We start from the raw sequence: 14,489 nt of genomic DNA on the forward strand, positions 1-14,489 counted from the left end.
CGACTGCGTCTGTAATTCGCCGCTCAAACGCCATCTTGTCGCAGAACTCAGACAGTGGTAGTAAAATAAATCTGCTTGGTGTCGTGTGATTGGCTCCTGTGACGTTATTCCAAGTTCTTTAGCGAGTGTTTATTGGTGTGACTAATACTGTAAGCGTTTCTATCTGGTGAGCGCTTTGAGTATAATTGGGTTGTGTATTTACCTCCCAAGCACATGGTCAGCGACTCCATTTTGACACAAGCACCTTTTACACCAAAACAACTCCCCCTCCTTTCCTTGCAACAAGTATAAAAATAATGCAAATGGCACATTGTAAGAAATCTGGACACCTTGAGAAGGAAATCTATTGAATTGGTCTCTATGCTGTAGTTGATCTAATTTTAATATCATAAAACACATGGGTCTCCTGGGAACATCAGGGAATTTCACCATCCGGTGTATCAATAATCAAGGTTTCATTCCCTTTGATATGCAAAGTAGTGATCCCAGTAACCTTCTCTCCTGGGCGGTGGATGCCATACGGTCTCCACACCTAACTGATGAAAAGGAAGATGAGGGTTTTCTCACCTCTACGTCCTGGAGCCAGAGCTCTCGCATATGCAAATGACCAGGTGTGGGTGGACTGTCTCCCGACCTCCTTGAGTATTCGGGAAACTATGCAGTGCTGACTCTCCCAAACTCCAAAGAGAAAATATGTATAAAAACCTCACCCAAGCTGAGGGGAGACTCTAAGGAGAAGCTCGTGGGAAGGAAAAGGCCTGCAGGGACTGCAGTGTACAGACCTGGGGTGGTAACTCTATCTGCCCCTGGCTGTATGTTCAGGTTTGCTGTGTGTTCTTTATTGTGTATATTATATTGTCTGTGTGTTTGTAGTGTTCGTTTTGTTGAGTGTTACTAGTTTAAGGTGCCTGTTGGTTTATTGCTGTTTATAACCCCCATAAAGCCCCTCCCCTTCTCTCTCTCCTGATGCCTCGTATAACATTAGTAACAGATCACAAGTCAGAGGAAGGTCTTGTTGCTAATGGGGCCCCTAAGAGAACCCTTCTGCAGGGAGATGATGCCTGTTTCTGATTTAATTTCCTTACATAGTTTGGTTTCATCTGTTAAATATCTGGATATCGCTTTCTGGGCCCTGTTCCCGATCTCTGATCATTAAACTGAAAAGAATGAAACCAAAGACAGAACCTCGGGGGAGTCAACACGAAACACCCAACTAGAAAATACCCCATTACCAGAAACTGTGTCTTTCCACCAATTCTCTGTGTTCTAAACATGATTTAAAATTATTATTTTTATTTTTTTTAAGGAGTGTAAATATTCAGAATAAACAGACATTCCGACCACATAGATGGACGATCGTCTCCTGCGTCATCTCTCTCCTCATTGAGTCTGAAGAAACAAATACAATCACAAGAAAAATCCTAAAACGATCCGTAACGAGGAGTTTGGGGATAAAAGTGCCGCCACTCGCAGCCGAGGAACCCCAATCTCTGGTGGATAAAGTGTTTAGTGAGCAAAATAGAAACATTCATAGAAATTTGAGGTTCTCCATTATCTTCTGGACCCAATCTCGAGACATGGATGATCAAACGGCAAAACAAACCTTTCCGTGTTCCGAATGTGGGAAATGTGACACCTCAATAGGAAATTGTAATAAACATGAGAAAATCCACACGGGAGAGAGTCCATTTGCGTGTTACACCTCCCAGACGGCGCTTACGATTCACCAGAGAAAGCACACGGGGGAGAAGCCGTTCGCCTGCTCCGAATGTGGGAAATGTTTCACGAGAAGTCATGAGCTGAAAAAACACGAGCGACATCACACCGGAGAGAAGCCTTTTGAGTGCTCCGAGTGCGGGAAACGTTTCTCCCAAATAGGAAATCGTAATAAACATGAGAAGACCCACACGGGGGAGAAGCCATTTGTGTGTTCCCACTGTGGGAAATGTTACACCTCCCAGACGGCGCTTACTATGCACCAGAGAAAGCACACGGGGGAGAAGCCGTTCGCCTGCTCCGAATGTGGGAAATGTTTCACGAGAAGTCATGAGCTAAAAAAACACGAGCGACATCACACCGGAGAGAAGCCTTTTGAGTGCTCCGAGTGCGGGAAACGTTTCTCCCAAATTGAAAGTCGCAATAAACATGAGAAGATCCACACGGGGGAGAAGCCGTTCGCATGCGCCGAATGCGGGAAGCGTTTCATCACAAAAGCAAATCTTATCCAACACGAACGGAGTCATACCGGCGAGAGACCGTTTGCGTGTTCCCACTGTGGGAAATGTTACACCTCCCAGAAGGCGCTTACTATTCATCAGAGAAAGCACACGGGGGAGAAGCCATTCGCCTGCTCCGAATGTGGGAAATGTTTCACGACAAATCATAAGCTGAAAGTACACGAGCGACATCACACCGGAGAGAAGCCTTTTGAGTGCTCCGAGTGCGGGAAACGTTTCTCCCAAGTAGGAAATCGTAATAAACATGAGAAGATCCACACGGGGGAGAAGCCGTTCGCATGCGCCGAATGCGGGAAATGTTTCATCACGAAACCAAACCTTATCCAACACGAACGGAGTCACAGCGAAAAGAGACCTTTTGTGTGTTCCGAATGCGGAAAAAGTTTCACCACCAACCAAGCGCTTACCAGGCACGAGCGGATTCACACCGGGGAGAAGCCGTGCGCGTGTTTGGAGTGCGGGAAACGTTTTCTTACAGAGCCAGAGCTACGGAGACACGAGCTGTATCATAGCGAAGAAAAAACGTTTGCGTGCCTAGAGTGCGGAAAACATTTCACCTTAAAGTCAGAACTCACCAGACACATGCGATACCATACTGGAGAGAAACCATTCGAGTGTCTGGAATGCGGGAAACGCTTCACTACGACGACAAGCCTCTGCGCTCACAAGAGAACGCACACGGGAGAGAAACCATTCGCGTGTCCTGAATGCGGGGAACGCTTCATCAGGTCATCACACCTCAGTGCTCATGTGAGAACGCACACAGGAGAGAAACCATTCGCCTGTTCCGAATGTGAAAAATGTTTCACCACAAAGTCTTCTCTCGTCATACACCAGCGAATCCACACGGGAGAGAAGCCGTTCGCATGTTCTCAATGCGGGAAACGGTTTATCACAAATTCAGCCCTCACTGTACATGAGCGATTTCACACGGGAGAGAAGCCGTTCGCGTGTTCAGAATGCGGAAAGGGTTTTAATGCAAAGTCAACGTTAATTCGACATATGAGAACTCACACGGGAGAGAAGCCGTTCGCGTGTTCTCAATGCGGGAAATGTTTTAGATCAAGCCAGTACCGGAGTAGACACGAGAAAACGCACCTTGGAAAGGGAGAATTTGCGTAAAGAAATGCAATAGAAAGTGGCAAATTCCCACATAAAGGAAAAAAACAAGTCCATGGTACAAATAACGGCTTTATTAGATACAGGAACTCACATCGGGGAGAAATCTGTTCCGAGTCCTGAAAGGGAAGATCCGGATTTTTCACAATTCTCTCGGAACTCACCTTAGGGGGGGGGGGTATAAAGTCACGAGAATCATTTATGTGTTAAATTTCCTAATTCCTATAATTCATACTCTGAGGTTTTACATCGATTCGAAGAATAATCTGGGCCATTATCTGCTGCGAGGTTTATGTTTCATAATCATTTGTTTCTTGTTTCCATTTTGAAGTATTTTTTTAAAATAAATAAATTGTGTGAAGCAAATTTTCTGGTGCGTGGAACCAAAATCCTCTAACGTAAACCACTGAAGCCGGAAAAAAGTGATCGTTACCTATTTAAGAGAAAGTTTACGATGAGGAGGAACGAGTCGTTTCCCTCAACACAGATGATATATTTCACCCATTATTCATTAGGTCACTTGGATTTCTTTCTAAACAGAATAACATGGATTCCAGCGGAGTCCATAACCTGCCTTATATCTAAAGTATATCCGTATAATGACATAAACACCGGTCTCTGACGTGGAGACAGGGAAAGGCCACACTGAGGAGATGGTTATTATGGGTAACAGACGTCAGCACAGAGTAAATCCCATTCTTTTACGAGGTCGGCCATTCTTAATAACCCCGCGGCTCTCCTCTTACCTTTTGGGTTGCGATCTTGAAATATTCCTATGAATCTTTGTAATTTAGACAAATTCTCTAAAGCTTTTGCTGCAGAATCTATAAAACCATCGGCTGAAGGACACCCCGTTTATAACCATGTCAGAAGACTCGATTCTCAGCAACGAAAGCACCTTCCTCCAGACCGTCACTTCATTCTTGTTAAAAATCACAAAGTTCTCTGATTCCTGAAATCGATGGAAGACCTCGGAGTATGAATTATAGTAATCATGAAATTTAACAAATAAATGATTCTCATTGTCAGGAACGCACCCTACTCCAAGCGTGCGCGTGACTTGGTTCTGGTGGTAAAAGGGTTAAAATTCACTATCTGTCTGCCCTAGACCAGAAATACACAAAAAAAGAGGTTGGAATGCAGCACTCAGCAGTGAAATGGTGCACGAGCCAGGGTACCACCAAGTCCCTCAATAAATCCAAAATAGAGAAGCAGAGGCTCAGCACTCAAATGATAAGGTGAGTTTATTTCACGCAGGCAACGTTTCGACGCACAGGTCTTTCTCAAGCCTTAGAAACATTAGAATGTTTGTGTAAATGTGTCCTTTGGTGCTAAGCAATAAAGGAATATTTATTAACAAGCCCCGGACCTGTTACCCACAATTCTTTCACATGGTTCTAACCCGTGTGCCCGCTGGCGCTTACTGAAATTCCCTTTAGCGTTAAAACATTTGGCACAGCCCCAACACTTTATGGCTTCTCCCGGCCGTGCAGTCGGAGATGTTGAACAAGGTGCGAGTGACAGGTGAAGCATCTCTCGCACACGGAACACGGAAACGGTTTCTCTCCTGTGTGGGTCCGCTGGTGGACTACCAACCCGATCTTTTGTTTGAAGCTCTTCCCGCACTCGGAGCAAGGAAATGGCTTCTCACCCGTGTGAGTCCGCTGGTGGACTACCAACTCTATCTTTTGCGAGAAGCATTTCCCGCACTCATCGCACAAAAATGGCCTCTCGCCGGTGTGAATTCTGAGATGTTTGACGAGGTTTGAGTTAGTGTTAAAATATTTGCCGCACTCGCAACACCAGAAAGGCTTCTCCCCGGTGTGGGTTCTGGTATGTTGAATAAGGTGCCAGTTACTGGTAAAACTTTTCCCGCACTCGGAACAGGAAAAAGGCTTCGCCCCGGTGTGAGTTCTCTGATGCACAGAAAGGCTTGCTTTACTGATAAAACAACCACCACACTCAGAGCACACATATGGCTTCTCCCCCGTGTGAGTTCTCAGGTGTTCCACAACATGTAAGTTCCTATTAAAACATTTCCCACACTCAGGACAGGAAAAAGGCTTATCACCCGTGTGAGTCCTGAGATGTTCAAGAAGCTGCATGTTCCTGTTAAATTGTTTCCCGCACTCGGAGCAGGAATAAGGCTTCTCCCCGGTGTGAATACGACATCGCCTAACGCGCTTCGATTTAGAACAAGAACTTTTCTCACAGCCCAGAGAGGAGGCCACCGATCTATCATGGATGGTCTGATGTAGAAGAAGATCAGAGTCACTGGTAAACCGTTCCTGACACTCGGGGCAGCTATATGTACCCTCATCGGGGGGTGTTTCAAACTGAAAATGTGTGTTACTGGTTTGGGTTTTATAAGTAGAAGTAGATTCCTTGTGTTCGGTTGGGATCCAATAATCTTCATTGGAAGCGGATTCCTCCTTTACGTGGACAGACGTAATATCCCCCCCGTCGTGCTCTGTGTGTGTATCGGGGGCTGAGACATTTCCGTCTTCATCTGAGGGGGATCCGTCCTCATTACGAGTCGATGTGAGCTCTGTCTGTGGATACTCCGCCGGGTCACAAATGTCTGTCTCTTCACATGAGGCGGATTCCTCCTTAATAAAATGAGACGTCTTACAGTCCAGCGGAGAATTAGGGGCTCGATCTCTGACCTCGGATGCGTCTGTCGGAGAGAAATGATCAAATTAAGTGAAGCGGCCGCTTTCCCAAACAAGTCGATTTCAGAGTCTCTCGCGGCTGCCTTATCGCCGAGTATTTATTATACGGACCTCACATTTTACATGTTATTTGTTACAGTGAAGACGCCTTAATATCTACACACAGACCGCAGGGATTAAACCTCTTACCCGGAGAGCCGCGGGGCTGGTGGGTCTCCATCATCACGTCCCTGTAAAGCTCCTTGTGTCCTTCTAAATACTCCCACTCCTCCATGGAGAAATAGACGGTGACGTCATCACACCTTACAGGAACCTGAGACACACAATGAGCCGTCACCATCCAGACACACGCCTCGGTGTTACTGTATAACGTCCCGTTCCCAGCAGCGCTCACCTCTCCAGTCAGCAGGGACATCATCTTGTTGGTCAGTTCCAGGATCTTCTGCTCGCGGTTCCTCTCGTGGGTCAGCGAGTGAGGTGGAGGCACCGGGCTGGGGCTCCGGGTCCCGGGGGGTCCGTCTGACACACGGGGGCCATTGCTGGGTGGGACGCAGTCACTGGGCTTCCTCACAATCATATAATCCTGTATATCGGGAAAGATATTGAAATATCAATGAGCAAAGAAACATCCGAGCTGCAGTTTGTGGACATAACGACATCCATGTTCTGGCCCCAGAGACACCGGCCCCTCACCTCTCCGCTCAGCAGGGAGATGATCTCCAGGGTGAGGCTCAAGATCTTCTCAGCCACTGGATCCTTGTCCATGTTCAGTCCTAAACCGGACTCTTTCCTGGGTCACCGTGTTTGGCCCTCAGACGCCTCCCTGTACCACAAATTCTAATAACGCGACGGCAAAAAGACAAACCCCAAAGAGAGCGCAGCAGCCGTCACATCACCCGGCACAGGGTCACTGCATAGGACGGTCTCCTCCGTGACTGACACTCACCTATCAGCTTCCAGGTTACTGAGGATGGAGCGTTGGCCCCTCGACCAGATCAGGGCCCTCGGCAGCCTCCTCTGGGACTGTCCGGGTCTAACTGGAAGAAAACAGAGACCTCAGACGGAGCTCCGACCGCGATATCCTGCCCCGGAAAGAGGGAAACGGAGAAATCAAGGAGAAAGCGGCCACAGCGGAGATCAGTACTGAGTATGGTTACAAAGCTGAGTATTACCAGAACCCCCAGCATTTACCTGCGCACACACCTGCCAGGGGTTACAGGGAGAGTGTCAGCTCCTGGGCCCAGACTGTCCCTCCCCCAACATTTACCTGCACACACACCTGCCAGGGGTTACAGGGAGAGTGTCAGCTCCTGGAGCTCCACCCTATACACCGGAAGTGAGTTAGAGGGTCCCATTAGTTTTACCAGCCTGCATTTCTAAAAGCATCAGTGTGAAACGTTACTTCCGGTTTTGCGTTCCATGTAACTTCCGGTTTAGCGGGTCCATTTGCGTTCCAATCCCCTGCCGTACTTCCTGTGCATGGAGAAGTTGCAGACCGGACGCTCTCCTGTGAGGATTACCGGGTTGTAGTCATTGTTGCGGTTTTGGTTTTAAGTCCAAGCGGAGATAGGGATGATAGGAGTTGTCTCTCTGCCCGGCTCCACGGATAATGGGAGTTGGGATCTTTAGTTCGTGATTGGTTGCCCTTTAATTGCTGTCAGGGCCCAGTGCATGATGGGAGGCAGGCCGAGGGGAATCTGGATGATAGGATTTGTAATTTGATTTATGTGAAAGCAGACGAGTGTGATGGGAGTTGTAGTCCTTGTGTGTATTGTGAGGCAGAAGCTGGGGATGTGTGGATTGTAATGGGGTGCTGAGGATTATAGGAGTTGTAGTTCCGCCAAGGGAGGGGATAGAGTGTGAGTGAGTGTGAGAATACCGTCAGAGTGTCAGTGTGTGTATAGTGCTGGAGTGAGTGTGTATAATGCAGTGTCAGTGTATAGTGCTGGAGTCGGTGAGTGTGTATAATGTAGTGTCAGTGTGTGTGTATAGGGTAGTGTCAGTGTATAGTGCTGGAGTCGGTGAGTGTGTATAATGTAGTGTCAGTGTGTGTATAGGGTAGTGTCAGTGTGTAGTGCTGGAGTTTGTGTGTGAGTGTGTATAATGCAGTGTCAGTGTATAGTGCTGGAGTCGGTGAGTGTGTATAATGTAGTGTCAGTGTGTGTATAGTTTAGTGTCGGTGTATAGTATTGGAGTTGGTGAGTGTGTATAATGTAGTGTCAGTGTGTGTATAGGGTAGTGTCAGTGTGTAGTGCTGGAGTTTGTGTGTGAGTGTGTATAATGCAGTGTCAGTGTATAGTGCTGGAGTCGGTGAGTGTGTATAATGTAGTGTCAGTGTGTGTATAGTTTAGTGTCGGTGTATAGTATTGGAGTCGGTGAGTGTGTATGCTGTAGTGTCTGTGTGTGTATAGTGTTGGAGTCAGTCTGTGAGTGTGTGTATAATGGAGTGTCAGTGTGTGTATTGCCAGATTCTTTGTGTATGTGCCCATGGTGTTAGCATGTAGCCAGTGTGTGCATGTATGTGGTGCTAGTGTGTATGTTACAGTATGGCATTAGCACAAGTGTGTAGGGTGTTAGCATGTGTGTGCATGAGTGTATGATGTTGGCGTGTGAAACTGTATCATGATGGTGTGTGTAACTGTATGATGTTGGTGTGTGTTACTGTATGATGATGGCGTGTGTTACTGTATCATGATGGCGTGTGTTACTGTATCATGATGGCGTGTGTTACTTTATGATGTTGGCATGTTACCGTATGATAGTGAATGACAAGGAGAGAGAGAGAATGAATGTGAGAATGAATACCGCCGCCCATCGATGCCAAACCCGCCATTTGAGTCCATCTTTCTTATTCTTTCTATCGTGTCGTCTATTATTCTTCATTGATAAATATTGGTGACTAAAGCAGGCATTATAATATTGGGGAAATCCAGTCCTGCTCCACGGGGCTGTATGTAGCTATGATGCGCCAGTGTCTGCCTGCCCACCCAGACCCGGTACTCTACTGCTGCTGCCCCTCTTTGGGTCACTCTGAGGGAACCAGAAGGAGAAGGAAACGGACAGGAAATTCGCAAATTATCGTTCCGCGTGTGACGTGACCCAACGGGTCTGTGTTTCCGACTGGATCAGACTCCCCCCACCACCTCAAGTGGTTTGTTCCGTGGTTCTGAGGGGCAATAGGCCGCGTCAGCCATGTTTTCCGGGCCGAGTGTTACGCGTTGCTGAGCGCTGCAGGTAAATTGCTGCCCCCTGCAGGGTATGGGGGGTAAAATGGGGTAACTCTTCTGCTCCATTAGTTTATCCGCCCCACACCCTACAGGGGGCAGCACTTTACACAGAACAGCCAATGACACGCATACCTGGGAACTCTCCAGCGTAGCCACACCCACTTTTTCTTATTCCATCCAATAACAGCTCACTGGTGCTAGCCATGCCCCTACATGAAGCTGCTCCCTCAAAAGGAGAGCTCCGGGTGGCCGCCCCGGAAAGTTCCAGATTGTGGCAATATGTGGAGAAAGATGGCCGATGCGGCCCCCGGGATTAACCCTTACATAAAATTATGGTTGGCGGCCACCGTCTCCTCTGCGGTAACTGACTGAAAACACCCCCTGCGGGGCGAGCGGAGCGCACATGATGCTTTAATAAACAAATCAATCCACCAATCACATCCAGCGCTTTCCTGCCAGTGATTGGCTGCTCTGAGAACAGAGTGGGCGGAGCACTGTAATATCCATGCATTAAAGGAGACATCTGTCATCACACTGAACCGGCCTGGATCCCCTGTGGGAGCCCAAAGGTAGTCACTACGGGGTTGGGACACCCTGGGGTGGACCAGAAGTAGTGGGTACAGGGCTATGATATGAGACACTTGGCAGTATTCTACAGAGAGTGAGGAGTAGTAGTCCACACAGGTTACAAACACTGAGGGTAGGAGGGGCTTCTTCCTCTCTGGCAGGCTGAGGCTCATGGGAGGTTTTTTATGGTTATTTTAGGGAAGCCAAGAACATGCCCAACTGCATCGTCAACAACTGCAAGTACTACTCCGGAAAGAAGGTGGAATGTCGGGACGTGACGCTGCACGTCTTCCCCAAAAACCTGGACGTCATCAAAAGGTGGCTGCAGAAGATGGAGGAGGCCGGCCAGAGCTTCGGGGACCTCGACGACTTCGCCCGGCGGGTCTATGACGGGAAGCGCAGCGACCTCTTCCGCATCTGCTCCCAGCACTTCACCGACGACTGCTATACCATCCAGGCCGTCCAAAAGAGGATCATGAAGAAGGACTCCATACCCACCATATTCTCCCCCCGGCAGGAAGGCGACAGGGGCCCACCGGCCAGGAAGCCCCAGCGGGATCCGCTCCCATCAGAGGGCAGCAGGGGTCAGTGGTCAAAGCAGCGAGGAATGGTAGGTGATGTCTGGCCCAATGCCATCAGCCTCTAAAGGCTCAAACCTTAATGGTTCTTAGTCTTAGACTCAGGAGCCTTCTGTTGGGGGCGTAATACAGAGAGGGTATTAAACATGCATGGGATAGGCTTGAGTCTCTACAGGCTAGATGGGCCGCCGGGGGCAGATCTGTCTTAGCGCTGTATGACTCCACCTTTTTTTTGTGCAAATGACGTACCCTTCAAGAAATGCTAAATACCCTTCTAAATAAGCCAATCGTCTTCAGGGGTCACGCTGTAGACTTATTGGTGTTTTTTAAACACAGTATATGTATCTAATGGCAGAAATGGGCCGGATTCACCAAGTTCAGCCCCGCCCACGAGGATCAGAGCCGTGTCTCAGGGACCTTGGCAGACTCAGCTGGGAGGAACAAGGACAGGATCGGGGTGGCAGAGGAGATACTGGAGATCACCATGGAGATTGTCTACCTGCTGACAGGAGAGGTGAAGAAGTGATGCCATTATTCACCAGCAGTGTTCGCAGCACTAGCCCATCACTCATTTGGTAGACGATTTAAGTGCAGCCCTTGCTTGGTCGATAGGCTGAGGTGGTCCTCCTAGGTTGGTCCATAAGTAACATTTTATAATGTTGGGAAATATGATGGTCAAGGAAGATATTTCCAATAATCCAATCAACATAATCAATAGGCAGAGGAGACATGTTATAGGGGGCCCAGTCCACGCGTGATTGGTCCAAAAAGATGGTCGGTAGATGTATTTGGCTTCTAGAGTGGGTGGGGAACCACTTCACCACCGACATAATCATCATCATCATTATTATTATTCTGTAGGGCTATATTGTTGCGAAAAAGTGTGATGAGTATGTGACGCATCGTAGAAGTTCCCATCTGTCAGATGGACCCCCCGGGACCCGGAGCCCCAGCCCGGTGCCTCCACTTCACTCGCTGACCCACGAGAGGAACCGCGATCAGAAGATCCTGGAACTGACCAACAAGATGATGTCCCTGCTGACTGGAGAGGTGAGCGCTGCTGGGAACGGGACGTTATACAGTAACACCGAGGCGTGTGTCTGGATGGTGACGGCTCATTGTGTGTCTCAGGTTCCTGTAAGGTGTGATGATGTCACCGTCTATTTCTCCATGGAGGAGTGGGAGTATTTAGAAGGACACAAGGAGCTTTACAGGGACGTGATGATGGAGACCCACCAGCCCCGCGGCTCTCCGGGTAAGAGGCTTAATCCCTGCGGTCTGTGTGTAGATATTAAGGCATCTTCTCTGTAACAAATAACATGTAAAATGTGAGGTCCGTATAATAAATACTCGGCAATAAGGCAGCCACGAGAGATCTCAGGAGCCGGGGCCGCTGTTACCAAACAAGACTCGAGAGTTTTACAGATTCTGCCAGACCGGGAGCGTTTAGAAATGGCGGCGTCTCCGCAGGTAGAAGACATTTATCTGAAAGAGACTCTGAAATCTGCTTCTTTGGGAAAGCGGCTGCTTCACTTAATTTGATCATTTCTCTCCGACAGACGCATCCAAGGTCAGAGATCGAGCCCCTAATTCTCCGCTGGACTGTAAGACGTCTCATTTTATTAAGGAGGAATCCGCCTCATGTGAAGAGACAGACATTTGTGACCCGGCGGAGTCTCCACAGACAGAGCTCACATCGACTCGTAATGAGGACGGATGCCCCTCAGATGAAGACGGAAATGTCTCAGCCCCCGATACACACACAGAGCACGACGGGGGGGATAACACGTCTGTCCACGTAAAGGAGGAATCCGCTTCCAATGAAGATTATTGGATCCCAACCGAACACAAGGGATCTACTTCTACTGATAAAACCCAAACCAGTAACACACGTTTTCAGTGTGAAACACCCCCCGATGAGGGTACATATAGCTGCCCCGAGTGTCAGGAACGGTTTACCACTGACTCTGATCTTCTTCTACATCAGACCATCCATGATAGATCGGTGGCCTCCTCTCAGGGCTGTGAGAAAAGTTCTAACTCTCAGCACGTTAGGTATCAGCGTATTCACACAGACGAGAGGCCTTATTCTTGCCCCAGGTGCGGGAAATGTTTTAACAGGAATGCACCCCTCGTTAGACATCTAAGAATTCACACTCAGGAGCCTTTTTTCTGTTCTAAGTGCGGGAAAAGTTTTAGCAATAACTCACACCTTGCCCATCATCTCAGAACTCACAGCCAGGAGATGTCTTATTCCTGCTCTGAGTGCGGAGAATGTTTCACGAGGTACCTGCATCTTGTGCGGCATCTCGATATTCACACCCAGGAGAAGTCTTATGTCTGTTCCCAGTGCGGAGAACGTTTTAAAAGCGACTCGTGCCTTGCTCAACACCGCAGAATTCACCCCCAGAAGAAGCCCCATCGCTGTTCCGAGTGCGGGAAATCTTTTACAAAGAACAGGGACCTCGTCCAGCATCTCCGAATTCACACCGGGGAGAAGCCTTATTCCTGTTCGAAATGCGCGAAACGTTTTAACCGGAGCTCAAACCTCTATCGGCACCTCAAGCTTCACAGCGCGAAGAAACATTACGAGTGTGCGGAGTGCGGCAAAGGTTTTAACAAAAAGACAAACCTCGTTAGTCACCGGAATACACACACGAGGTAGAGACAGCGTCTGCGCGCAGGATGTTCAGACCCAGTTAAACGTATTCTAGGAAGATTATTGGGGCTGCCCTGTAGGGGTTAAATTGTAATATTTTGTATTAAACCCTTTTGTCTCTATATTTGTATTAAGGGTGACTCGCCGTCTGGTCCACTTTGAAGTTACTAATCCCTGCGCCTCTGTTGAGTGGAATGGAATCCATTTTGTTACGCCGAGGGTCCATCGTGTTAACTCTTTCCTGTTCCCTGATAAAATATGCTCAGTCCCAATAAAGCGTGACTGGTGCGTCGTGTCTTCGCTGGCTTTATGGTTCTTTACTGACGTCCCGTACCCCTGCCAGATGCCCCTTCGCCTGCCTCCCACCACGCACTGGGCTCTGACAGCCATCAGCAATCACTTTAAACAAGGACTCCAACTCCCAATATCCGTGTGACAAGGAAAAGAGACAACTCCCATCATCCCTATGTGATTTTGGGATTAAAAACAAACGGCCACCAATGACTCTGATCCCGGCAATCCTCGCAGGAGAGCGGCCGGTCTGCAGCTTCTCAATACACAGGAAGTACTGCAGGGGCTTGGAACGCAAAACCGGAAGTAACGTTTAACCCCTTCAGTCCCAGGGGGGTTTGGTACCGCAAAGCCTGGAGCATTTCTGCGCTCTGTGGGTTCAGCGATTATTCTCTGTTCCTGTGAATAGTGTACCCGTGTAAACTATATATTGTTTTTTCAAGGAGAGCTAGAGCTTTCTTTTCATACCATAGTTGGATGATTAGCTGAAAGTTTAGACTGTTGTTTAGATGTTGTGTTAGGGCGATGGGATGTAAGGGTTTTTTCCTTTTTATTATTATCTTTTTATAATTTTTTGTATATTTTTTTTTAACATGCACCGTTATCAGCGCAGTAGGGTTAGAGGTTCTCGCAGAGACCTCTTGAACATGTTATTAATGCCAGTGATGTCACAATGACATCATTTAGCTCACTTTATTTATTTTTTTTAAATGATTATTTATTGTTTTATTTTAATGATTTTTTTTCTTTTTGCTGGTTTGTGTTGCAGTGTGAAAGCCAGCAAATACCCCCCCCCATGCCAGAAAGTATAGGGACTGGGTGGTGGGCTCTGGGGTGAGCGTTAACGGGTCAGAAACGGACCGGACGTGGACTCTAAAGCCTCATAGCTACCTACTGCCCTGTGATAGGCGGTTTTACCCCATCTGGGGGGGCGTCCGTCGGGGTTTAGGATGGGCTTCTGGTATTTATTACCCCATTGGCTCATTGGCTCAGGTCGGTGTACCCGGCTGCATTTATTCAATCGCTGGAGAGGTAATACGGTAATAGCCTCATAATAGTGCCGAGTATCTAGCAATAATATAATAATAACACATAACATATGTCAGTCTCACTCCACCCCATAGTGATACTGAGTACCA

The 14,489-nt window shown here is 48.0% G+C and overlaps 2 protein-coding genes across 2 annotated transcripts; one reads left to right on the forward strand and one right to left on the reverse strand.

Annotated features, from left to right (window-relative positions):
• The first annotated feature begins 1,545 nt into the window (after window positions 1-1,545).
• LOC128469158 (oocyte zinc finger protein XlCOF7.1-like) lies at window positions 1,546-3,543 on the forward strand. Its single transcript, XM_053450997.1, has one exon. It carries the CDS (start codon window positions 1,578-1,580, stop codon window positions 3,357-3,359), a length of 1,782 nt encoding a protein of 593 aa, XP_053306972.1. The 5' UTR covers window positions 1,546-1,577; the 3' UTR covers window positions 3,360-3,543.
• A 1,072-nt stretch (window positions 3,544-4,615) lies between these two features.
• On the reverse strand, window positions 4,616-6,793 carry LOC128469204 (oocyte zinc finger protein XlCOF8.4-like). The gene is made up of 4 exons (XM_053451032.1): window positions 6,722-6,793; window positions 6,423-6,611; window positions 6,218-6,341; window positions 4,616-6,033 (listed from the first exon to the last, which is right to left on the reverse strand). Exons 1-4 carry the CDS (start codon window positions 6,791-6,793, stop codon window positions 4,826-4,828), a joined length of 1,593 nt encoding a protein of 530 aa, XP_053307007.1. The 3' UTR covers window positions 4,616-4,825.
• Between the last annotated feature and the right edge of the window lie 7,696 nt (window positions 6,794-14,489).

The sequence above is a fragment of the Spea bombifrons genome, chromosome 11 (genome assembly GCF_027358695.1).
Source record: "Spea bombifrons isolate aSpeBom1 chromosome 11, aSpeBom1.2.pri, whole genome shotgun sequence".
NCBI lineage: Eukaryota > Metazoa > Chordata > Amphibia > Anura > Pelobatidae > Spea > Spea bombifrons.